The sequence below is a fragment of the Epinephelus lanceolatus genome, chromosome 21 (genome assembly GCF_041903045.1).
Source record: "Epinephelus lanceolatus isolate andai-2023 chromosome 21, ASM4190304v1, whole genome shotgun sequence".
Taxonomy (NCBI): domain Eukaryota; kingdom Metazoa; phylum Chordata; class Actinopteri; order Perciformes; family Serranidae; genus Epinephelus; species Epinephelus lanceolatus.
The window spans coordinates 26809865-26835569 of NC_135754.1; the positions used below are offsets into that span (position 1 = coordinate 26809865).

General features: G+C 41.5%; 1 protein-coding gene across 3 annotated transcripts in view; it reads left to right on the plus strand.

Annotated features, from left to right (window-relative positions):
* The window catches only part of dock1 (dedicator of cytokinesis 1), a 273627-nt gene that overhangs the window by 174592 nt on the left and 73330 nt on the right, over window positions 1–25705 (plus strand). For all 3 annotated transcript variants that reach the window (XM_033610905.2, XM_033610904.2, XM_078163716.1), the window contains exons 28-29: window positions 5742–5843; window positions 9049–9143. In XM_033610905.2, the coding sequence (XP_033466796.2) occupies window positions 5742–5843; window positions 9049–9143 (197 nt within the window). The remainder of the gene's footprint in view (window positions 1–5741; window positions 5844–9048; window positions 9144–25705) is intronic.

Here is a 25705-nt window from a genome sequence, read left to right on the forward strand (position 1 = left end):
TCAAATAAATTCAGCCTTCACATTAGTATACAAACAATTCCTGACAAGCAGGAGGCATCACACAGTCAAACTTAAGTAACCTTGTATATTCAAAGCTATAAAAGGAGTTGTGTCACGATTTCTTAACCTCCCCCTTTCTGTTTTTGTTTCCTGTGTCTTTGTTTGTTTTGGTTTTCAGTTGTTGTTGTCAGGCAGGCAGCTGAAGGGTATTTTCTGGTTCTCTCTCTCTGTACTACCACCCCTCTCTGCAGCTCCTCAGTGTGTCACATACCTCCGTCGCCCACACCAAAATCAGAATTGATAGGCCTGCTTGTGACTAGTGAGAGAGAGAGACTTCTTATTTTTATTTCTCCACTGAACCCTTCTTTTCTTCGCCTGCTTTATTTGATTTCCTACCATCCTTTCTCACTGCTTGGGAAAAAAATAAAATAAACTCGTCGTCATGGTGACACCACCGGGGTTTATCCCAGCGATAAAAGTGGAGAGATGAGCCATGAGAGGACAGGCTGGCCTTTGAGTTCTTCAGGCTCACTCCAGATGCCGCTGGTCACTCTGATGGACCTGTGGAGTCAGCTGTATGACAGCGAAGGCTATCACACCGCGCTACTTTGCACTTATCAAGTTAGAGCTGCAGACCTCAGAGCAGCGCACCTGAACCTTTCCATTTGCCGTCATGCCCCTACATCTCTATTTCTCACATTAGCCTTTAACAGCTGGTGTGGCATGTGTTCCTGTTCTGCATCTAGAGCTTAATCGCTGCACAGTAAAATGTCTGAATCCCTTTTCTGGGAGAGATTCTCTGTATCTTTCACTTTGAGACCACGTCAAGGGGGGAATATGGCAGCTAGATCCCTAACCTGTATTTTATAGCCATCATGATTTACCAGCTGACCCTACTGCCTGTAGCAGCAATTACATTTGTTTGGAGGCTTAAGATTCATTCATGAGCAACACATAACAGCAAAAAATCAATAGTAACATTGGCGTATGTATGCCTGTGTTGTTGGCAGTCTTGATTGAACGTTGGGAATAAGCTGAAGGGGCTTATGCTACTGTAAGCAGTGCTGGAGCCTTATGGTGAGTCCCACACTTGAGGCTTACAGCATGTAGAGTTTGCTCTGAAGGCTCCTTCTCTTGGGGATTCATTCACGGCTGAGGAGAGAGAAAGAATGAGCGAGCATGGGATACCCTCCAGCTGATCAAGTCTGCGTGGGGAGGGGAGATGCTGCAGCAGGCGCCAATGACTTCTAAAGACTGCTGCCTGCTTTGAAGCCCTTGCTCCTTTTATTAATAAAGTGACTGCCCAATGTGAGGGGAATTGCAGCAGCCAGCACCCGTCCCCTCCCGCCAGTTAGACGCATGGATCTGGGAAATTAGAGTTTGAATGAAGAAAGATGGTTTGTACATCCTCAAACGGGTTCTTGAATAATGGTGCTCTTGGCAGGGAACTATACGTCAAATCTCCCCCCAGCGAGACCAGTGCCACTATATCAGTTTTCCATACGCATGCGATCAAGTAACGCTGTCTTTTGTTCTGCGGATAAGAGAATAAGATGTTAGAGAAGTGTGACAGAACCCGCCTCTTTACACACTCAATACACACTTGTCTATTTGGTACTTTCTAATCAGGCTCTGTCTAAATTTGTTCTCCATCTTTTAATGCTGAAGAACTGAGGCTTACATGCCCTCACAGATGAAAGAGTCTTGCCCTCTGTGCTTTAGAAAAACATTTCCATATTAATATAACATGAGTCACACTGAAGCATTACTGAGAGGGAAGTGAAGCAGTCATCAGCTCCACGTAGCATAACAAAGAAAAAGTGAAGGCAAGATAAATAATAGATGGTTGACATTAGTGATTGTTTTGGTGTCTTTTACATAATTATGGGCAATATTTTATCAGTATTGTGAGATATTGATATCTTTTAAAGGCTGTGTTACAGTAAAATTATATAATTTTCAGAACTTAATTGTGGTCAGAATACAATATTGTTGCAATAACCATATCAAGGTATTTGGTCAAAAATATTATAATGTGATCTTCTCCAGTGTCCAGCCCTAATATATATATTTAAACATTTCTTTATTTCTTTCAATGTACACATGTAATGTATATAAAAAAAATTATATATATTTACAAAAAAACAACAACAATGAGCTTGGTGAACAGTAAGAAAATAGTGCAGTGGTGCAGAGTGCAAAGGGTGCTGGAATAAATTTGAAATAAAATGATGAATGTAACATTATTGTTAGAGCTGATGTGGTAATTGCCATACATATTAACAATAATAATTAACCTTTGTCTAAAGATAATACCATCTGCTGTACTGAAAACTAAGCAAACAATTACCACAAGGACACCAGGGAAAAAAATAATATAAAACAGATTTAGAGAGAGGGGTCAGGTGAGGGAAAAGTGTGTGTGTGTGTGTGTGTGTGTGTGTGTGTGTGTGTTCAGCATCGTTTCTGCTCTGCTGTGTTTTGGCGGGTCAGGCCTAATTACAGCTCAAGGAGAGATTCTCCAGCGAAACAGAATGCCTTGTGAGGATTAACTACCATGAAGCAGCTGAGTTATATCCGTCACATGAGGGCTACATTAACAGAGTCCTCAATGCACGGAGGTAGTCCCTGTCCAGATTAAAGTTCCAACCTGGGGTTTGTTCAGGTGATTAGTTATGGAGTAATACTTGCTTGTGGAAAAGGGGTTGGCATTCAGTAATAAAATCTCACTTCTGCTTAAAATACACGTCTGCTTTCCTTAATTCCTTAAATTTTATTTTACAGATGACATGAATAAAGATAAACTTTTCACTTTGTAAAAGCTCAGTACCAGAGCTGACCCGTTACCCATCATTACGCCAAAGTCAAAACCGCACCCATTAATAAAAGTCCCTCGACCTCACCCGCACCCGTGATTAAACACACACAGTCTACACTCAGTCACATTAAGCTGGGTTCTCCATTCTTGAATAACAAATCCAGCGGAGGACAAGTCTCTTTCTCTGGCTGCACTCAAAGGCAGGATGGCAAACACATTCAGTCACTGCCAGGTTAGGAAACATTTTAACATGCTCCTTCCACCACCATGAAATTTCAAAAGGATCCTCCTTGGGTGTCTTGAACTCAAAGTAGACTGCCACCTCATCCACAGGCTGCAAAGTTTCACCCTTCAGTCCTCCACATAGGTGACAAATGTGACGATGGGGTCAAAGGTGCGACTTGTGTCACTGACTTTTAAAGATAAAAGGAATTGCGGCTGGACAGTAGTGATTTAGATGTCAAAATATTACTCATTTTCCTGTGTATCTGTCATTGGGTAAAGGCAGTCAGAGATTGAAATAAATCAGTTAAGAAATACGTCTTTGGAGAGATATCAAATTGGCAAACTTTCCTTTTGGACTTTTTCTTTACTTTGATATATCAGTTTCTCAAAGGTCTTTGTTTTTGTTAGCTGCATCTTAATGCTTATCAGACCATAGACTTATTCATCTGCATGTGCTCTCATGCATCCTGTAACAAAGCAGGTTTAATTACTTTCTCTTATGTTTGGTGCATTTCTTTGATCAGCTAGTTAAGGTAAAGCTGTCGGGGAGTATTCCAATAACAATACTGTATGTTCCTCTTCTTCAAAAGTATTTATGCAAATTCTGTAATGTGTTGTTTAGATTTTTAATTAGCAGTACATCTTTGTTCGTCCAGTGAATACACTTTCAGCGGGATCTCCATCTGTGTCTTTCTACTTTTATTTTGTTCTAGTATGAGTCTCTTGGTAGCTGATTATCATGATTCTCTGTATGAATCCCATACTTGAGTCATCCATTCCTGTGAATTTCTCATACAACCTAACTGCCAGCCTTAAAGGGTCTCTTCACACAAAAAAACAAAAATACATATTTTTCCTCTTACCTGTAGTGTTTTTGATCAATCTAGCTGTTTTGATGTGAGTTGCTGAGTGTTGGAGATATCGGCCTGAGAGATGTCTGCCTTCTCTTCACTATAATGGAAGTAGATGGCACTCAGGTCGTGGTACTTAAAAAAGAAGAACTCAACAGCAGTATCTCTTTCCAGAAATCATGACCTAGTTACTCAAAATAATCCACAAACATCACTAGGCTTGTCACGATACCAGAATTTCAGTAGTCGATACCAATACCAGTGAATTTCCACAATTCTCGATACTCATTCGATACCACGATAAAAATCAAAAAACAGAACTCGTGTATTTTTAAATTCACTACTTTATTAAAACTGTTTCAAACTCTGAAGTATTTAAGCCCACTAGTGAGTACTAGTAGCCGCCCCTATAAACGTAATAAGCTGGCTCTCAAACTCAAATAATGTAATGTATATTTCGGGATAAGTATAACATAACACAAGTGATGGTAAATCGAAACTCACCTTGAATTCTTTAAAAAAGTCAGGGTGTCTGTCTTTTAAGTGTTTAGCCAGGTTTGAAGTGTTTCCTCCTTTGGAGTCTGGAAACTTCGGAGGCACCATTTGCACACTGGTTTTTGCAAGTTTATAATTACTCCACTTTCATATGCCTCAAACAAGACAAGCCGAGGTGGTGTGGCTCCAGTAGCACTTGTAGAAGCCATTATTTCTAGCAAAGATGGAGAGCAGGCGTTCGTCTTCGGCACTCATCCTCGGCACAGACTGACACACATATACTGCCCCCGTCAGTTCCAACAGGAGTTGACACGGCCCACTGAGGGCAAAGTTGTATCCGGTACTTACGGTACCAAAAAAAACAAACAGGTACAGACGTATTTTTTGCGTGTTGGCATAGACTTGGAACCGAAGTATTGGTTCTCATGACAATCCTAGAACTCACGTAGCACTTCTTAGCTAGCTAACGATACAGTCAGCCAAAACGGACACCATTAATGTTTACATCTTCCACTGTTAAGACCACGAGCCCCTTGTTCATGAGGAGATGATGCAAACTTCCTTCTGCACGGTGACATGGTTGAAAGAAAATAGTTCCTACATGAAACTGCTCGCATCAAGGTCTGTGGATTATCTTGAGTAACGAGGTCATGATTTCTAGAAAGAGACATTGCTGTTGAGTTTTTCAAATGGTTCTGTGAGCACCACAAGCTGAGTGCCATCTAGTTCCATTATTTTTCAGAGAAGACATCTTTACGGCTGATATCTTCAACACTTGGCAACTCAAACCAAACAGTTTGATTAATGGATAGCACTACAGGTAAGAGAAGAATATGTATTTTTGATTTTTGAGTCAACTGTCCCTTTAAACAGTACGCACTCAATCCATTCTAGTCAGGCAATAGTCAGACGGGGCTCCTCCAAAATATGTCAATACATTCCCATTTCTTTTCTCCAGTATGTCTCGGCCTTTGTCCAGACACATCACAGCGACATCCTCTCTCCACCCAGCCTACCACACATTTGCCTTCCCTTATCTGCTCTCCGCAGCACATGTACACAGAGCCAGGATAGCGCACTGTAAAGTAGAGACAGCACTTTAGGGACCTCACAGGCATTATAATCAGTGGAGACAAAGAGCTGGGGAGTGGAGGCCAGCAGGTTAATGAGATCAGCCACTGAGCGAGGGCGCCTACCTTTTCAAACCTGGGGGGCCAGGCCAGCTTCAGTATTCAGATCCAATCAACTCAGCGAGTCAGTATCCATCAAAATCACAGGCACGGAGTCATTCTATCCTCAGCCTTCAATTTGAACTTGATTGTGAATTGAACGCACTTCTTTCTCTTCTCCAGGGGAGCTTCGTGGCCAGCATGACTGCCACACTGAGGCAGATGGACGACTATCATTATGCTCATCTGATCAACACCTTTGGCAAGATAAGGAGTGATGTGGTGGTGAGTACACCCTACCAGTGTGTCCGTGTCTATTAGATGAGACACTTCAGGCTACATGGCCACGTAATAACTTAAATTGCATGCCGTTTGTTCGGTATCATTTTGCTCTGTCTTTCCTAGAAATCAAAAGTTAGATCAGAGCTGTTACAAAAATGTTTTTCCTCCACAATAATGTATGAAATTGAATTTCTGTTAGCGCTCGCTCTCAGGCTGCTTCATGCGCAGCATGCTCTTGATGATAGTAACTCCTAAGGGAAGCAGATCACTCATTGCAGCCAACAAGTTGTGGAGGAGGGATAAATCTCATTGATGTTATGGATTTCAGCTCTGAATAATTCCTCCCTCAAAGCGGTATTTCTGGAGTATCTGCTGCCAGATTAGCATTATGTTACTGTACTCTGACAAGTGGGGGAATCCCACTGTTTGCTTTTATCCCAACAAACAACTTTCTGAGCCCCATAGCAAGGACAAGGATCTGATTTATATTACAGGTAAAGCTTCATAATCCAAGTAGACAGATTCTGGCTTCACTCACTTCACATACTGCTTTTTTTGGGGTATTAGTGCTGGGGTAGGCAGTTTTATTGTGGTGTCACTGGGCAAAAATCCCATTATAAACTTTAAGCATATTGTTATCCTACTGGACTGAGTGTCCACTAGACTTCTGCACCTCCTCTTGGCTCCGTTTTCAGGATTCAGATAATCTAAACCATGGCAGGAGGCTTTGGCCAATCATAGGTCATTTTAGAGAGACGGCATTCTAATTGGCTGTTCTACAGATGCAGATGTGCATGCACGTCCTTTCGCGTAATGAAAACCAGTTTCAACTGGGGACAAACATGCAGAGAACGGCCTTGATCACACACAAACCATTTTGCAACCTGCAAAACGCGAGGCGCGCCACACTGCCTTTTTTAAAAAATTGAATGCAAAAAAAAAAAAAAAAAAAGCTTGCTGTGCCTTTTTATTGTTGCCAGGCAACCACAGACTCACCAGCTTATTCTAACCTTCCTGTGTATTATTTTAGTTATTTGACAGTAATTAGTATGTAGTTCCTGACACGTTGAGGCAGAGGGTACTTGCTGTGGCTCTGGTTGAGGGTGAGAGGCTGTCAGTAAATAGTTTGTTGAGCACAGGGAAACAGAGATCTGTGTGGGTACATGAGACCCTAAAAAAGAGGGTGGATCATGGGGAGTACCACCAGTTGGTCCAGGAGCTTCTCCTCCATTGTGGCTGTTTCCAGGCATATTTTAGGATGACTCAGGGGCAGTTTGACAACCTGCTGTCTATCATCAGGGCTTATAGCTCTGGGTATCCAGCAACCACTACCACCAGTTTCTCCTCCATTGTTTACCAACTGTAAACTTGTTGTTGTGACCACCACAGAAGGCCCGCCTCTCAAATCATCAGATTGGACAATGGGGAAAAAGATGACGAAAAAAGAGATGACGTGAGGCGTTTTTCCGCTTTTAGTTAAAGTTTTTTCAACTCGAGGAGTTCAGAGCGCTACGGCCAAAATGCCAGGCGCTCAGAGAGTAGAAATGTGAGGCATGTCGCAATACAAAAACCATGAGTAAAAAGCTTCATTCTCATTAAAATCAATTACGAAAGCCACCCCCAGCTGGTAAAACACTTTCTGTGTGATCGGGCCAAAGTTGCTATTCCAGCATTAGCAGCAGCTGGCTACACTGCAGAGCAATTCAAAAAAGGAAGACTTATTTAAAAAAGAGAGTCTGACAATAAACGACATGAAATATGTGTCAGTATCACGAAAGCATTTCAGAGATGGACAGAGATGTTGCTCCTAGTCTAGCTTTCCGCTAACCACAGCTAAAAGCTCACGGCTGTGGCTTCATGTTCACGTTTATGTAGCTAACGTTGGCTAGAGCCTCCAATCACAGTGTGTCCCCTGCCTCAGTCCCTGCTGCTACAGACCACTTGGCCAGGCAGCTGTTGAGACTGACCCCAGTCAGCAGCTGCATTAACCCGAATCCAGCCAGCTCAAACACCAGCTCTCAGGGACAAGACAGCCCTGACGTCCTGCCAGATCAGCAAAGTTTCTCTAAAATAAAAAACAAAAAAAACAAACAAAAAAAAAACAATAAATGGGAAACACTGTGTTACTGTGTGAAGTGTGTGCATGAGCCTGTGGTCGTCTGGTGGGAGGGGCTTAGGACAGTGAGGGTAGAGCTGCAGGATGAGGGTGTATTTTTAAATTCTGCTTTGTTTTCTGCCCACACCCGCTTTAAATGAATCAATGTCCCAGTGAGGATTTTTAGAATTGACGAGATAATCACTTATTTGAACTTATGGATGTTTGATTGAGCTTGTCTATGCGGACATCCTCCTCAGTCCAAAAATCAGCACTTATTTATCTACATGTTTTTATCGAAGCATTAGTAATATTCTTTCAGGTGACTGTAATATGAAATCAACATGAATGGAACTCTTTGACCTTCATGATTGTTACACAGAGCCTGTTTGAGGCTGCCTGTCTAGTTCCCACAGCAGGATAAACAATCACTGTGATGAAGCTGGATCTTCCCACAGATTTATTGTTCCTGAAGCTGGCGTGGGCCATATCCACATTTCAGAGCTGGCTGCTGCCCAAAGGACTTTGTTGTTTTGCAGTTGTTCTCTAAACACGCCACCACAAAGCACAGGGATTCATCCAGGAGTGAAACATCTACAGCCAGAAATAGACTTACATGCATATTTATGTTTTTGGTATTTAGCTGAAATTCACATTAAGAGAAAGCTATTGTAGGTGTGACAATAAAATAACAAGAAGAAAGTTGATGACTTTAAGGAGGGAGACTTTGAAGCCCTGTTGCCATAGAGAAGGTAGAGCTGAGCATCTATTAGTAGTATAACTGAACCTAGTTATCAAGTTGTCAGGTTATGCTTTAATAGCTGATAATTATCCATTCGGTTTGTTAACTAAATATCACAAGAATAGTTTCCCTGCGAGAAGTAAGCCAGCTGTATTCTCATTGTACTACAACATGTGAGCACATGCTGGATGATTGGTCTCAAGAGCCACCTGCAAAAGGAAAATATATGTGTCACCTTGACCTTAAAAACTAATCTAAAACCTGTTTCCGCCTGAAAGCCACAAACTCTAAACAGTTCATTTCAGATTGCTCTTATCTTGGAGGTGGGAAGAATAACAGTTTTCATTTTGAAAACTTTCTCTCTCTTGCAGGATTTCCTAATGGAAACATTTATCATGTTTAAAGATCTCATTGGGAAAAACGTCTACCCCTCAGACTGGGTCATAATGAACATGATGCAAAATAAGTAAGTATGACACCGCTGGACACACACACATGCACACTCCCAAAACACACACATAAAGCATGCTGCTTTAAACTCCCTACACTGTTGTTGCTAAGGAACAGCAGTCAGAAGTGGGTAAGGATATTTTCTAATGTTTTTCTCTCCATGCAAATATCAGCACAAGGCCTCAGCAGTGTAGCAATCAGATGAGCAGTCAGCGCAGCCGCAAACAATCACATGAATTATAGATGCTCGGGTGTATGCTGCCTGCTAATCTCCAAACTTAGTCTCAGCATCTCTTTACTTTGTTGCTTGTTGTGCTGCCACGGCCTTCTGTTTTATTAATGTGAACCTTGCCTGATTCCATTTTTGTTGAAAATATAAAAAGAGTTGAAATGTGCTTTGCAGTTTAGGAGTTTAGTCAAGAGCTGTGCTTTTATGCACTTGTCAGATGAAGTTAGAGCCATGAAAGTATTTAAAGGCGCTTTTGTGTTTGTTTTTTTCCTACTTCCATTTGTATCTTTTCAGAAGAGACATGGACCAGAATGAGTTGTAGTGCTCTATTATGCAATGGCACAGCAACAGCTTTCAGATGATAACCTTAAGTCAGTCAGTCAATGAAGGAAGACGGTTTTGCATTCCCCAACACCATCCGTGCATTATTGAAACTGCTGGGTGTGTTTTGAACAGTGGTCAAAGGTTCATGGCCACTGTGAAATTTAAATGTCTGTTTAAGGAACAGACCGAATTAGCATTGCACTCCTGTAACACTGTCACACTAATGATGGACTGTTAGAAAAGGGTCAACACCAGTGACACAAAGCTAGACACTGCCTATTGTCATTCTTTTTCCTTGTTTAAATCTGGTGCCCATAGTACCCACAATGCAACTCAACCATTGCACGGTTGTGCCGATAGATGATGACTTTAGGGATCAGCGGTGGTTACAGCAATCAGCAGTAGCCGATACCTTTGCCAATGTCAAGATGATGTTTGGCACATGTATTAGATTATCATTATTAGTATAATCATTATAAGCAGTAGTATTAAATTAATATAAAATACAATTTGCCCCTTTATACTTTCACATCGGCATCCCCTGCATATAAGCGACACTTGCGTCACTAACATGCGCATGCACACACACACACTCCGGCCAACCGAGAGCATGGTGCTGTCCCTGGTATTGAATGGAGTGGAGAAGAGATTCGCCGCGTTTATATTGCTTTTTCAAGTCATGAATGTTGCGGCATTATTCTGGCTTGCTGTTCTGTATGAAAGGGACAATCGCAAAATGGGGGGACAAAGTTGTCTCGTTTTTAAGCTGGCAACAGAGGTAGTAACAGTGCCAAATCAACGTCTGTGTGAAAGGGACAACCGGTAGGAGGGGATGGGTGTGATGTTTTGACAATGAGTTACAGTATGTGTGTGACCCACGACTGGGAGATTTATAGCGCAGCTGCAGCAGTTAGCAGGCAACTCAAAAAAGAAGAACAGCGTCCGAAATTGTCTGCAAGTTTGAACGACAGTGAGCTTTAGGAGCTCTTTACCCTCCGAGCAAAGGATGAGACCAGCTGTCATATAACAGGGATGGTAAATGATTGTATTGCCATGTTATTCCATTGTTACTGATTAGACAGCACTGCCCGACGCAAATTATATATATCATACTAGAGGCTGATGCTGTCGTGTTACATGTCACGCCCATCGTGCTTCTTTTGCCTCAGGAACGCCAGCATGCTGTCTAAAGTCACACACTGGGATGGCTTCGTGCCTGCATTGCTTGGTTCTGTGTAGAAAAGCTGGTGTAATAAAGGGACTTTGACGTGGCCCTATCATGGGATAAAAAGGGCTATAGACAGAACATGGCGCTTTGGTTCATCCGCTTGCAAGAGAGAGATGGAAAAGACAGAGAAAGACGGATAAATGATCTGATCTTTTTTTCTTTTTTTTTTATTAATGACCTGATGCTGTCAGCTATTAAGTGTTGTTGTTGTTGTCGTTGTCGTCAGTGGTTAAAATTGTTCATAAATTCTAGTATTTTGTGTTGTGTGATGATTGTAATTCCATCATGTGTTTGTTATCGTCCTGCCCGACCATCGGATTGGGTACTGACAAACACACAGGGTGAGGACAAGCTGATCTGACTGTTTAGTAGTTTGCCTAGCACAAGTGTGTTGTGCAGTAGTAGCTAATGTAGCCTTGAGCCTTAAGCAGTAATGGAGGTCTGGTAACGTCACTTCTTTCTAACTCGACACCCCCAGATTTTTTCATTTTCACACTTAAGCCCCAGCAGACACTGACTTAAGTCGCATCACTTGAGGCAACATCAGATTTCACACAGCTCCCTCTGGAACCAGAAAAGCTTTGTACAGTTTTTTTTAAATACACAGTCCCCAACACCAAACAGACTCTGATGTGAAAAATCAGTTGAGTTCCCTTTGAATGGAACATGCCTCAGACAGAACAGAATGAGGAATACCGAATTTTATATAACAAGGCTTTTACATCACAGTACCTGGACTTGTATCTGTTGGAGCGCGGCTTCAAAGTGGCCATTTGTGGCAGGTGCAGGGCTTACAGAGGGTGCCGCGAGTCGACTGTGAGCTATTTGACTCTCTGCCCACTCCTTCCAAAACCATTCTAACATCATCACCAGCTAGGATATTTGAATCGAGATTTCATTGCTACTCAATTTCTGTTCTATTGCTTTCATCAGTCCATTTGATTGCTACAAGCCAGATTCCTTTTGGATTTCACACCGCCACCCCTAAAAACATCATCAGCCACCTGGGTCACAATGCAAAGACACTGGTGATGATGCTCCCCTGTGCCCTGCAGGTGTGCAAATCACATCTGTTCTGCTGTAGACAGAGCTGCGGAGTTGGAGTAAAAACATGCTGTTCTGACCCTCCCTAGTACACACACACACACACACACACACACACACACTCCCAACAGTTCCTTCTCAGATCCTGCTTGTAGTGTATGAAATGTATTATTTTTGACTCACAGACTAGAGGCCAATGTGTCATTTCTCATACCCCAGAAGAATCCTCCTCAGTCAAACCTGTTGTCTACTTGCACTTGTTTGTGACAGTCAGTAGATTAATTCTGCATTCTAGTCAGTGCATTCAGCCACTCGCTGGAGTTAAAGCATTGTTGAACTCAATGAAAAATAAGCCTGTCAAAGTCTGACTCATCTCACAGTCTTTATACTTCAGCCTGTTTGAATGCTGCAGGTGTCAGCTTTGCGACCAATTAGCAAAACTCTTCTGCTTTTCGTCATCTGTCAGAGTGTGTTTGATCAGTAGTTTCCCGCACCTCTCTGGAAGAACCCAAGGTGACACGTTGATTCATCCCATGAGATAGCCATAAATGTTGTGCATAAACTATCTAAGGGCAGAGAAGCTGTGGGTGTGTGTCACGCTCTTTGATTGCCAGAGCACAGGAGACTGATTTAACTTGAAAGCTTCACGTCTCAGAGGTTGTAGCATTAAACCAAGACCACCCCTTCAAACCTTAAGCTCATATATTTTTAAAGCTGTGTTAATTTCCATTTTTGGCCATTATTGCCTCATAAAACTGGTTTTGCTTATATAGCTATTATTGGATTTGGCCTATGTATACTTCCAGTCGACATGGAGCAGCATTAGAATTCAATAGAAGTCAAATATTTGTCATTTTAGCCTTGTTCTGAGAAAAATATTCAGGGCTGGCTGCACAGACAGGGCTTATGCCTGTTCTTAGCCCGAGTCAGTGGTAACCTGGCATTCTAAATCCGCCCTAATAGTTGCTCTGGTTGCACCATCTAGGCTTCGGTCTTCTTTTTTCACTAAGACTGGGTGTGAATCTTGCCTAATCAGGAGCAGGCGTTAAGTCAGAATCTTTGCTGTTTCTATATAGCCTGGTAAGCCCCGTTTCCACCGAGCAGTACATTACAGTACAGTTCAGTATGCTTTTGAAAAGTTGTGGATGGTACCAGTGGAATCTTTCTGTCAATTGTCCATTTTCTGTAACTATGAAATGAAAGGATGTTTTGCTGGCTCTTGCAGCAGCTGGAGTCTGAGAAAAAATAACTTAATTCACTGGGCCGACTGCTGGTGACTTTGAAGGTAGAACATTGTAATTGTAATGTCACTCAGTGCATGAGGTGATGACATTCATCAGTCAACACCTTAAATTTCACTGTGACAACTTTGACCATCACTTTAGTTTTTATATGACATACACTTTTAGTAATGAGTGGATCTTCAAGTGCTCATATTTATTATTTTTGACCAGATTATATGAACTGCATATATTCTAATCCTCACTTGGAGACAAAAAAAAAGCATCACAGAGCGTTGTTCCTGTGGGCTCCAGCAACACTTAAACCCTGAGCTTGCCTGAGAAGGACTAAGTGCACAAACCCACTATTTATCCAATGGAGAGAGACTCTCACTGCAGCCTGTTTTACTTTGTTCTGAAAATGTCAGCGTGCAGCCTCGTTCTGTCGACGATAAACCAGGTGCAGACTTCCATCTGTTTCAACGGTAATGAGGAAATACAGTGAGTGCTGGACGGAGCAGTGAGTGACAACAACCCCGCCCACATTTAAGAGCACTGTTTGCAGTGGAAACACTAGGGTCTACGTACCATGTCTGAAGGGTTACTGTTGGTTCCAAAGGTACCATACCGAAAATGTGGTAGAAATGGCTTTGATACACAAGACAAGTGGCACTAGTCTCGCCACCAGACAATCAGAGATCTCCGGCTTCTGATAGTCTGGGGACACTCCTTTCTAAAGTGTGTTTAACACACCGGCGAAAACGGCTGGCAACAAAGCAACACCTCTTACATTTTTGAAAAGGACACGCCCTCCCGGAAATGTGCGCTCCCCCTTTTCTCGTCCGCAAGGAAACAAACACACAGAGAGCTTGAAAATGGATGCCGAGAGATTTAACTCCGTTTTATCAAATGTGTGCTCAGTCCACAAGATTGTGGAAATGAAGGACTTACAGTGACTTGAGCCATTTTGTACCACTACACGTGTTTCTAGTCGGACTGTGTTTACAAGCACAGGAGTTCAGCGAGCCACCAAAGGACCACCCTGCGGATTTACTATTGGTTCTTCAACGTAGGGAGTTTTTTTAAACTCTGAAATTGTATCCGCCCATCTAAACACAAAATCAGGGAGAAAGTCATCAGTCTTTAGTTAAGCAAAGCGTATAAAGATTGACTTGTGAGTCTAGAGTGACACAGCACAGTGGAACAGCAACATTAGCTTTCCCACCAAAGTCTCTTTTTCATCTAGCTAACTTACGAACGTCTTGGCCCTCACCTTGTTGACAAACTGACCAAACAAACTCTCACTGGTGAAAAGTGCACTGCTAATGCCAGTTATCAAGCGAGCTTGCTAGCTGCTTAGCAACAGCACACGAAGCAGCAGCATATAAACTTACCTGCAAATGTCACTTTGGTCCATTCACATGCTTGTGTGGTACTTACTCTTTAACACCGCTGCTGACAACACACTGTCTGTCCATGAGTTGTAAGTTACGTCCAGGTTTGTACACTTTTTCTTGCCTTTTACATTACCTGTGGAGCTCCACCTGTCAGCTGCTGACAGTCAAACACAGATACGCCTCTCCTGTACAGCTCCATTAATGCTCGTATCTCAACGTCTGTGAAATTTCTTTCTTTTCTATAATGCTTCGCAGTTGACGCAATTTAAGACAGCGGGAGACTGTTAATAATGTGTCCTAGCAATGCATGCGTGGCTGAGTAATAGCCATAGTTGTGTGGGCATTCAAATGAATCTGCATCGCTAAGACTTATTGTAGTTAAGACTAGACTTTCGTTTGGTTAGTGCAACCGACATTAAGTCTGTTTTAAAGGCTGGTCTTTACAAAAGTCAACTTACAAGTTAGGACTAGGCTTATTAAGTTGTGCGACCCACTCCTGGCTCTTTAGATTTAGATGTTCAACTGTAATCAACAGCTACCTGTTAACTCTGTCTGTCCCATTAGTGCTGTGCAGGTAGTGTGGAGTGGGTTTATCAGAGCTTGTTGGCTGAAAACAGCTGCCTGCTGCTGCTGCTGCTGGAAAAAGGATTAATCAGAGCAGAGAGACTGAACCATGCAGTGGCTGTGCCGTAAATCCAGGACAGTTAGCTAAAAGATGTTAAAACCTCCACAGCTAAGGATAATTAAAGATATGATTTTCTCTGTAGGTTCACCACTATAAGAGATGTAGTCATTTGATCCATTGTGAATATATAAATATCTCGGTTTGTAGACCTTTATTATAACTGCTTGTTGCTGTTTTTGTCAAGTGCTTTAGAACATACATTTCTTACAGCATCAAACACAGTTGTCACTTTTAAGAACTTTTTTAAATGTATTTGAAAGCCTCATGAAGCGTATTTGAATATCCCTTGGTCCTTCCTCAGAGTGTCCTGTTTCTGGGCAAACCACAAATGCCACATTCAGCACACAGATAGCCACCCACAGCACCAGCAGACGGTTCTTTCATGTCCACACATTATGATAGCACCACTAATGAGATGGGCATCAGCAGTAGCAGAAGTCGTTTCCTCCCACTCCTTCTTCTCCACCCATCGCCTCTTACTTCCTCCAGGTTGTAAACTGATTTATGGGCTCTAATTGCCCCGGGGACAGCAGCATCAGGCTGGTTAGCCATTGACTTCCATTTCCGCCTGTGCCAACTGGCCACGGCTTAATAGTGACAGCTAACCGGCTGGAGAGATAGACTCACACTCGTTCTCCAAAGTGACAGGGAACAAGTTATGTCACCAAGGTCAAAGCACACAAAATTGCACAGTATTTTCTTTCTACAGACGTGTGAAGCTGATGCGTGTCAGGCTCTGAGGATCCTGACCTTGAGGTCCCACTTGTTGTTTTTGGCTTGTCTGGTGTTACGCAAGAGACCTAGATTGTGTTCACATTTGAAAGCATTTTAGCCATCTTTGATGTAAATTCACAGAAAAATACCATACGAGGATTTCACTTGAAATGTCCCTTGTTAAAATTAAGTACTTAATGTAAGTATCAAACAATTAAAGCTCCTCCTGTAACGTGACAATATCGCAGAAGCTACAGGAAAGCAGATATGACATTCAGTGTGAATTTATTCTTGCCTTTTTAGAGGTACAAGTGCCCCGTAGGTAAACCTTGATTTTTGTTAAAGAGCGCTTACTGAATTAGCACAAGCTGGCATTTACTCAAGCACTATAGTTACTGTCGGTTTTCTCCCAGGGATGAAAAACCTCGCATCACATTTTTTACCAGACAACAGCTGCTGGCTGCTTTGTACAGTCAGCTTAATGTGCTCCCTTACAGATTTGCCTAGTAAACTTTTCAAGAGCTTCGCACACTTCAACCTCACACCCCGAGATATGCTGAATCACTGCATACTAAGTGCTGTCATCATCATCAATCTGAACAATGTTCATTGGCAATGTTCTCTTTTTTCCTTCCAGTCATAAGGCGAAGCATTTGAACAGCTGTTGATGTCGCAGGCACCAAAAGACTTAATTAACTGACTGAGTAAAAATGATGTTGATGATCAGCTGTAATTAGTTATTTAACAAATTGATAAAGTGTTGAGTCTTTAATTCCCCCGGTATAAAAGCTCAACACTTTAACCGCTCGTATTACTCTAACAAAAGGACACTTAACACATCAAGTAAATGTTGTTTGATAATCATGGCTGAATAGACATTTTAAAGCTTAAGAATCAAGTTTTAAAAGTTAGAATTCACTGTGTTATCCAGACAAAATACAAAGATAAACCCAGCAGCTGTTTTTATTATTTTCATCTTTGATCAACATGCAAAAGAATACATAACATGTCTTTTTCATGCCTTACAGGCTTATTAGGACACGTAATCAAACTCTTAATATTAGATGTGAGTTAACATCAGATGACCTTCTTGAAATCAGTTCATTTCCCCAAATGACACCAAAAGTTTCTTGCGGAGCTGTTAATTATGTGTAAGAATGGTAGATTGGGAGATGAATGGGGAGTTCTCAGAGAGCCCAGCGTGGCAGATGAAAAGATGAAAGCCCAGATGAGCTGAAGAAGCAGCTCTTTAACTCGATAACCCATGCCATCAGTCCCTCACAGACTCATTAGGAGAGGGTTTCTGAAGCTGGATGGCTGCCGTTTGGAGTTCTCTCCATGACTAATCCAGGACCTGGAGGGCAGCTCTGGAAGGCAGGAAGGAAGGAGGACTCACAGAGAGTGAAAAGACTGCCAATGATGTTGTGATCCTGCTTGCCCCTGAACAACCCACCACCCTCCAAGATAAAAAAAACAGTGCCTGTGGACTTGTGGGTATCTGACTTGACATACTCTCCTTTTAAAGTGGAAACAGACAACTTTTACCCCCATAGCATTTCCAAGTGATATTGTTGTTGGCACCGCTGTTGCAAAGACGACCACATCGCTTTACGTTTTCCTCACTGAGCAACTACCACAACACAGGACACACTGCATTTTGTTCTCCACAGTTGCTGCAGTTGTTCCATCATCTTTCATTTCCACTACTGGGCATAGTAACTGCAAGAACTTAGACTGATACTCCTTGGTACCTGGGGATAGCTGCCAATAGCGACCAGATAAAACAAAGTGCTAGCCTCTTCCTGATATAGTTGCGCAATGGTTGATGCACTTCCTTTGTGCCTTAAATCGGGCACTTAACCTGATTTAAAATGTAATAAAACCCAATTTGTAATAACTTGACCCCTTACTGGCACTATGATAACACTTATCACTTAACTTAACAAGTATATATTTTGGGCGGGGCAACACAATGGTTTGAGTTGAAGGTGTGAGAAAGAATAGTATCAGTAACATTGTTAACACTGTGCTACATTACAGAGAAATACAAAACCATACTAATGAACTTTCATTAATATAGGCCTATATTTTATCTACAAGTGCACGTCACACACTGAGCGAGCCGCCTGTTAATGACGCTGTGGGCTAATGGGCATGTAGCTACTTCCATGTTTCAGATGATACGTCATGTTTGTAGTCAACCAATGAAGATGAGTTTACATATCACCTTGGGTTCGTCCTTCACCTTCTCAAAATGATCCCACACTTTGGATTTCCTGCCTGACATGTTATTAACTAGCCTGTGGAATAACCGCAGGTACCCGCCCTGGAAATTAGGGGCCGTACAGAAGCTGCGTCTGAAAAGCCGGGCACTGGGCGCTACTTTTGTGCCCTTTTTATTCCAGCTTTCAAGAGCACAGTGCCGGGTTGCATCTGAGGTTCCTAAGCAACCTTAATAAGCATCGTACAGCCTATTTACCTGAAATCCTGAGCTGATCTTCTTCCAAGTGCTGTTTATAAGTGTGTAGGCCTATTGTCCGTGGGACAGATGTAAATCTCTGGGTAGCCCAGCACTAACATGATCAACTTTTCCATATTTATCAGACTGAATATGTCCAGAAGAAGGGAAAAATATCTGTCGGCTGTGATTGGTTTGTAACGTGACTCCTGTCTGACTGCTGAGCGTGGCCTCTTCTTGTGTGTGTCCTTTCAAATTAAATTCCCACATGGTCCAGTCATATAGGTTTTGATTTATTTTGACAAGGCGCAGCTCCTAATAGAGTTTCACTTTTTTTTTTTTTTTTTCCTGTTTTGTTTTGTTTTTTTCTGCGACTAAGAGACTAATGAAATCTTGCCAACTGATAACCTTTCTGGTCGACTAACATTTGTTGGACGATTAAGGGGGCAGCCCTAAATGTAAGGGTACAATTATACAAAGTTTATATTAGTGTTAGTGTTATGTTAGCCTCCTGAAAACACTAGCATTTTAAACTTATTACATGTAGGATTTGCAGGACTTGTGTATTAGACTGCAGTTCAGCTTGGTATAAACATAAACTGATGGCTTAGTTTACATTTATGAAGTTTAATTATGAATTTCCAGTAAAAATGATTAAATGTAGCTACATAGATAATTGACGATAAGCCTTTTCAACAGTCTATGCGTACTCACTTCAGTGCACAATGCCAGGGCTTCTCAAGCCCCAGCTTTTTGGCATTGTGAGCTGCAAAGAACAGCTTGACCTTTACATGGCTTTCCTGCTATGTTGCTTTGTTAATGTGATGACAGTTGTCCACTCGCTCTCTCTCTCTCTTGTGTGATTTGAGTGGTAATTCTGCAACAATGAGATTAACACATAGCTTTACTGAGGGACTGTGGGAGAGTCATGAAACATGCTTTGTGACTTATATCGCTGCATACTGCACTGCATCACCAGCTGCTGCTGTATGTCTGGGTATTTGTTTGCCAACATGCCAGTGTAGGTTAAACGTCTTATGTTAATCTTCCATCCCCATACGTGCTCAACGAGCATTGATGTGAATGCCAAACACACCCCCTTTGCAGACTACTTGGAGCACACTACTTGGAATCTGTGTTCGTGTCTGTCACTCTGTGTGTATCTGCTTGAGGAGAAGCTCTTGTCCAGGCAAGTAATATTGTTTTGCCCATGAAATGCAGTGCTCTTGAGTGGCTGTGATGGTATCGTGTCAGCTGGCCTTTAAATAGTGCCCCCCGAGGTGAGATAACATCTGATGTGATTTTTCTCAACATGGTTTTATCAAAGTCATTATCAAGAAGCAGCAGGGTGGCTTACTGTGTCGGAAAACTATCTGTCAACTGGACTGACCACACTGGATCCCTGAGTGGAAGTATTCAGGTCATTGACTGCCACTGTACTTACTTACTTACTTACATACAAGTGTTAGAGGCAAATTGTACCAAGATCAAAGAACTGATTTTACAGAATTAGACTTCTTAAGTCCAGTCTTTTTCACTCTGCCCCCCAAGCTTTGTACCTGGCAGAACCTCTGTCAGCTTTCCCCTTTCCTGTTGTACTTAGGTATGCTATGTGCAAGGCTCATCTATGTTGACAAGAGAACAAAATGTTAAAGATGGTTGAGAGACGTGACATGTCACAGGGAATGTCACAATGTCCACAGTCACATTACATTCTTTATTATCACATCTTTAGTTGACTAAGGTTAGCAAAATGCTAGCTAACTAGCTACATCAAGAGGAGTTAAAGTCCCCATGAAATGAAAAATACTTTTCCCCCATTTTAATCCTGTGTCCCTGTGTTAATCGATCATTTGTCTGTTTTTATATGCCAAATTTATGTCAAAAAATCTCTATCACTGTAAAGGTAAGAGTATTTTTAACTCAAAATCCCTCTTCTTTTCCTGTTTGATGACTCATCCTGTACTGTGGGGCATTTACAAAAGAAACATCCAATCAAATAAGCCTTGGGGCAGCTAGTTAGCCACACCGGTCATATAAAACTGCACTTCACGGTTTGTGGGTATTAGTAGCTAACAGACCCAACATGGAGAGAGATAGGAAGAGATTTGTGTTTGGATATCAGGGGGCAAAACCTTTGTTTTCATTTCCAAAATAATGTGGTGAAAGTCTTATTCATTCATCACTTTATCATCCTCCTCCTGATCTAACAGGTAGGGAGATCTGTGTCCAAACTGTTCTAAACTCTAAGCCTGCCCACGTTTTAGCTGTCCAATCTAGCCAGATCAAGACTAATGTTCTTTCTTTTATGGCATCTCTGTAAGGCTATGTTTCACCTCGAAGTATCTCCATACAGTAAAGAGAGACAAACCTTGGGACAGCAACATGGTTTGTGGTCAGTAATACATTTGTACAGTACATTTCGGATCCCCAGAAGGAAGACACATACCTGATAGTTCTGTTACCCTCTGTCTCCTACACAAAGAGTATGGCTTCCCCTTTTTTTTCGCGAGACGGGAATGACGTAGCCTAAATTCACAGTTCTGCCTTAACGTTGTGAATATATCCTTCCATCGCATACTGTAGTCTTTGCTGTCAACTTCTTAAAGCAGCACCCAGTTAAACAGAACCAGTGTTGTCATATTTCTTTTTGTCAAGCTTACTCGACCTACCAACTAAGGGGGGCAGGATCGGTTAATTTCCCTTTTTAGATTTGATTCAGAACAATGCATCACGATTAATAAGATGATTATTTGTTATGTGTGTGTGTGCAGTGAATTCTTAATCTGCAAAGTAGCTAGGAACTATTGATGACAAGTGACTTCCCTGTTAAATATAGAGTAGTAGAAGTATAAAGGAGTATAAAATGAAAATTAAGTACCTTGAATTTGCACCGTACTTGACTTTTTCACCCCTGTTTTTAGATGACTGACTTTATTTTCTTTTTTGCTGACATACAAGCAAAAATACTTTTTTGTCTGCTGGGTTTTAAATAAGGATCACTTACTACACTGAGGCAGATGCTGACATGTTTGCTGAAACACTGGCTGAATGCTCCTTTGACTTTGATAACCCAATTACTTCTGTCTTTAGATCAACAGTGTATCGGACCAAACGGCCCCATTTTATGAATGCATATCTGATGCTTATTTAATTTGGCATTCAAATCAGCATTGATGCACAACATAAAAAGGGCACCCAAAGTATGAATGTCAGTCCGCTAATATACTACGACTAAATATATAATAACCTGTAATATGCTGGTTGTGAATGCTGTCGAGGGTATGAAACCAGGTAAACAGTTTCAAAGGATGAAACAAGGCTATATTTGTATCAAAAGATTGTCAGTGTGAACATTTTCCTCTAAATGTGTAAAAAAACCATAACTGCTTTTATTTTTCACTCTCTAGTTTTCTGCAGACACGTCACTTGTATTCAAAAGAAATTGTGAAAAAAGACAAACTGTTAAAGGTTTAGACCGTTAGAATCGGTTTTAATTGCTTCGTGATTCATCTGATAACTTTGAAAATGCTTCATTATCTCATCCGTTGCTCAACATGAACTTCGCCAACACTCTGACTCCAGTGCAGAAAGTGGGAGTTTTCCTGCTCACTAGTATTTGGAGCTGTGTCTGAATCAGCCTGTGTTGCCTCATTAGTAATCCGTTCACCTCTTCACAAACTTTTGGCCTGGATGAAAAGCAGCCTTTTTCTGTCATTGTTACATCTCTGATCTCTGTATTTATAGGCTGGCGGAAGCTAGCACTCTTCAGCTCTGACGCTGGCATCGCACTGCCTGGTGCTGCCAAGTCAAAGGGATTGCGGCTTTTTTTCACAGCATTCGCATGACAGATGGGGCCCTCACTGGCGTGTGGGGTCAGTCAGAATTCATGTCTTTTCCACTGTCATTTTATACAGCCCCACATACACACTGTGTGTGTCCCACAAACACACATATCTAACATTATCTTTTACATGGCCTTGCTCATCAGTTCAGTTTTCTACAGACAAATGCAGCAAAAGTCCTCTGAGTGTATTATGGTCATCTCAGTGACTTCCAAGAGAAATTAAGTTGATATTCATTCACTGACTGTATGAACCTAATATATAAATATTATTCTTTTAAGATATATTTAGGGGCCTTTTGGCTTTATTTAATAGGACAGATATAGCATGAAAGGGGCGGGGGTGGGGGGTTGGAATTGAACCCACAGCTGCTGCAGCAAGGACACAGCCTTTGTACATGGGGCGTCTGCTCTACCAGGTGAGGTAATCGGCGCCCAATATTTGTATATAATCTTGCTTAAAATAGTGCTATACATACTGTATACTACTTATGATAAGAATAGTATCACATTAAAATAACCCCAAATTTGTCACCAGTAGTAGTATTAGTAGTACTCACGTATACATCGTCAATTTACATCCACTAAAAGTGCTTGTTTTTGCCACTGACAGGTTCAGATTGTTATAAGTTTCAAAAACTGTATAGAAAGGATCCCTTCAGAGAAAAACCTTTTTGTTAAAGAGTAAGTTTGTTTTTGTTTAGCCAGAAACAGCCCTGAAATCACTATAACCAAAGCCACAGACTCATGTAAATAAACAGTAATGTCATCGTCATAAAAACACATTTCATTCAAAGTGGACGGAGACAAAATAAAAGTTAGGTGTTTAGGTACTTCTTTCTACTGTTCCAAAATAAACCCTTATTCACCTCGTAAGATGTGAAAATACGCTGGCTTTAGGGGCTGTACACATGCCACGTCTTAAACCGCCTGGAAAACACAAGGACCGGTGCTGGGCACTTCTTTTGAGCCAGCTTTCAGGAGTAAGGTGGCAGGTTGACCAAGCAACCTTAACAAGCATTATATAGCCTATTAACCTGAAATCCTGAATGCAGATCTGATCTTCTTCTAGGCGCTGTTTGTGTTTAGGTCTGTTGTGTGTGGGCACATCGTCCGTAGAACAGATGGAAAGCTCTGCCAGCCCTGCACCAAAATGACCAACTTTTCTATGTTTATCACAGACTGATATTTCCAGAGGAAGGGAATGATATTTGTTGGCTGTGATCGGTTGGTGGTCGTCACATGAAATGCGGTGCGTGCCGCTGCTCTCCGTTTATCTCGGGGTGCAGCCGTCGCGCCCTGAAAAATAGGGGTTTGGCGTGGCTGCTATGCATCTACATTGAAAACAATTAATTTGAGAGCGCAAAAAACACGACACATGTACGACCCCTTACACACACTAAAATCAATGTTTATTTAAATGGAGTCTGGTGGGTTTGGTTATAGCAATTTCAGGGCTTTTTCTGGTTTAAAGAATCTTACTCTTTAACAAAAAGGTCTGTCTCTGTAGGGATCCTTTCCATAATATTGTCAGACACTTAAAATAACAATCTGAGCTTGTTAGTGGCAAAAACAAACACTATAAGTGGATGTAAATTTTAAGGCTAAGCACGTGCCCTGAGTGGTTCCATCCAAGCCATGTTTCACCACTGCTGGCTGCAGCACTCTCACTCAACACTGGACAGGTTTTAAAAATTTCACTGAGTCCCTTAGACACAAAAACATGGGGAAATAGGTTGAAAATTATCCTAGTGAGTATTTAAAGGATTTCAGCAGTAAGACATTGGACCAATTCTGTATCTGGTGCAAGGCTTGTATTTTGGCAGCACCATCTCAGTTAGATTTAAGAGCTCTTTATTGGTGAAAGTGGTTTAAATGTTAAAGTGAAGTGAGGAATAGAAAGGTCTAAGAGATGAGAGCAGTGCTGCCTCACCCCAGTGATATTTTTGTGTCATTAGAGCTTCCCTTGGGTATGCTGCTCAGTATAAATTCTCACAGCCTAGTTTATCTGAAAAGCCATGATAAACTTTATCAAGAGTCTGATAGAATTGGGTTGAAAATATGTTGACGGATAAATTGATCTAATATTAGATCAGGGGTCTGAAATAAAGGTAATCTAATTTAATAAACGGGTCTGATAATAAAGGTTTTTGACCTTGCCTTATCTTTGAGCACAGGCAGATACGCCAGCTATTACAGCAACAGTATGCAAATAGATCGTGATCATTATCAGGGATGCTCTCTGAACTCAATTAGCAAGTATGATCTGCTGATAACTTCCATTAGAATATATGCTAGGTGTCTGCGGTGTGCATCATCTGTCAGAGCTCAAGTCTGTGCGCCAAGGCTGCAGGAAGTTAGCTGATTTTAAAGAAAATTAACAAGCAACCCGAGTATGAAAAGTAAATTCTCTGTTGTCTGTGCTGAAATGTAAATGTACAGCACAGCCATCAATCAGCAGTAATGGGGCGATTTTTCTGACACTGACAGTTTGATGGAGCATATTTATCATAATGATGCCATATGTATACAGTATCAGAATGACTCTAATGTGTAGGAAGCTCTACGCTGCTTTTGCGCTGCCTAATTAAAAAGTTAAAGGATCTCCGAGCTGCGTTTTTGTCTCCTTAAGCAGAAAATAGGGAAGCCTGTGATTTTTGGAGATGATTAGAGCTACCTTGATTTCCCTGCTGAACTTTAGATGAAGAAAAAAAAACAGAAAGCAGTAAGAGGGCAGGCTGTTTTTAGGAATCACACATTCCTAGGGTGTCCACAGAAATGCTTAATCTCTTAGCTGAAGGCGTAAAGCAAACACTAAATCCGCTGGATAAGTCTTTGATTACATTTACAGTAGCAGCTTAAATTTCCCAGTCATTAGCATTTTGCTTGTAGTTGTAATGGAGTAATAAGGAACTGGTTTGTCTTTGTCTCTCCCTCTGCATCTGCATCTTATTCTCCCTCTGCAGCATAATGACCGGCCGTCACAGATGTTGCAAGGCAGCCAAGCATCTTCCCTTTGGCATTTGGCTTTGTTAATAATGCAAGCTCTAAAGAGCAGTGGTACCACAGACTGTTATGCAGTTATGCAGACAGTCCTGATTCACACTCATATCGCTGTGTCTGTGCAAAGAAGATTCCCTGAAATCAATATGGCAATTAATTACAGACTGCACGGTAATTACATCTTTTTATGAATAATTCCTCTTGGACTAACTCAAATACAGACAGAGTGGAGCTTTTGTTAGTATATCACATTTATTTAAGGACCACATTTTTAAAATTTCATACTTTTTTAGCCTCACATTAACAAGATGTATTCCAAAGTTCAAGAAATTATCTCTGAATGCCTTTAATCTTGTTTGAAATGGCCTTTTTAGAGTGTCTTAGTCAGAGCCCACTGTGAGGGAGAGTATATTCTATTTTCATCCGCCTCAT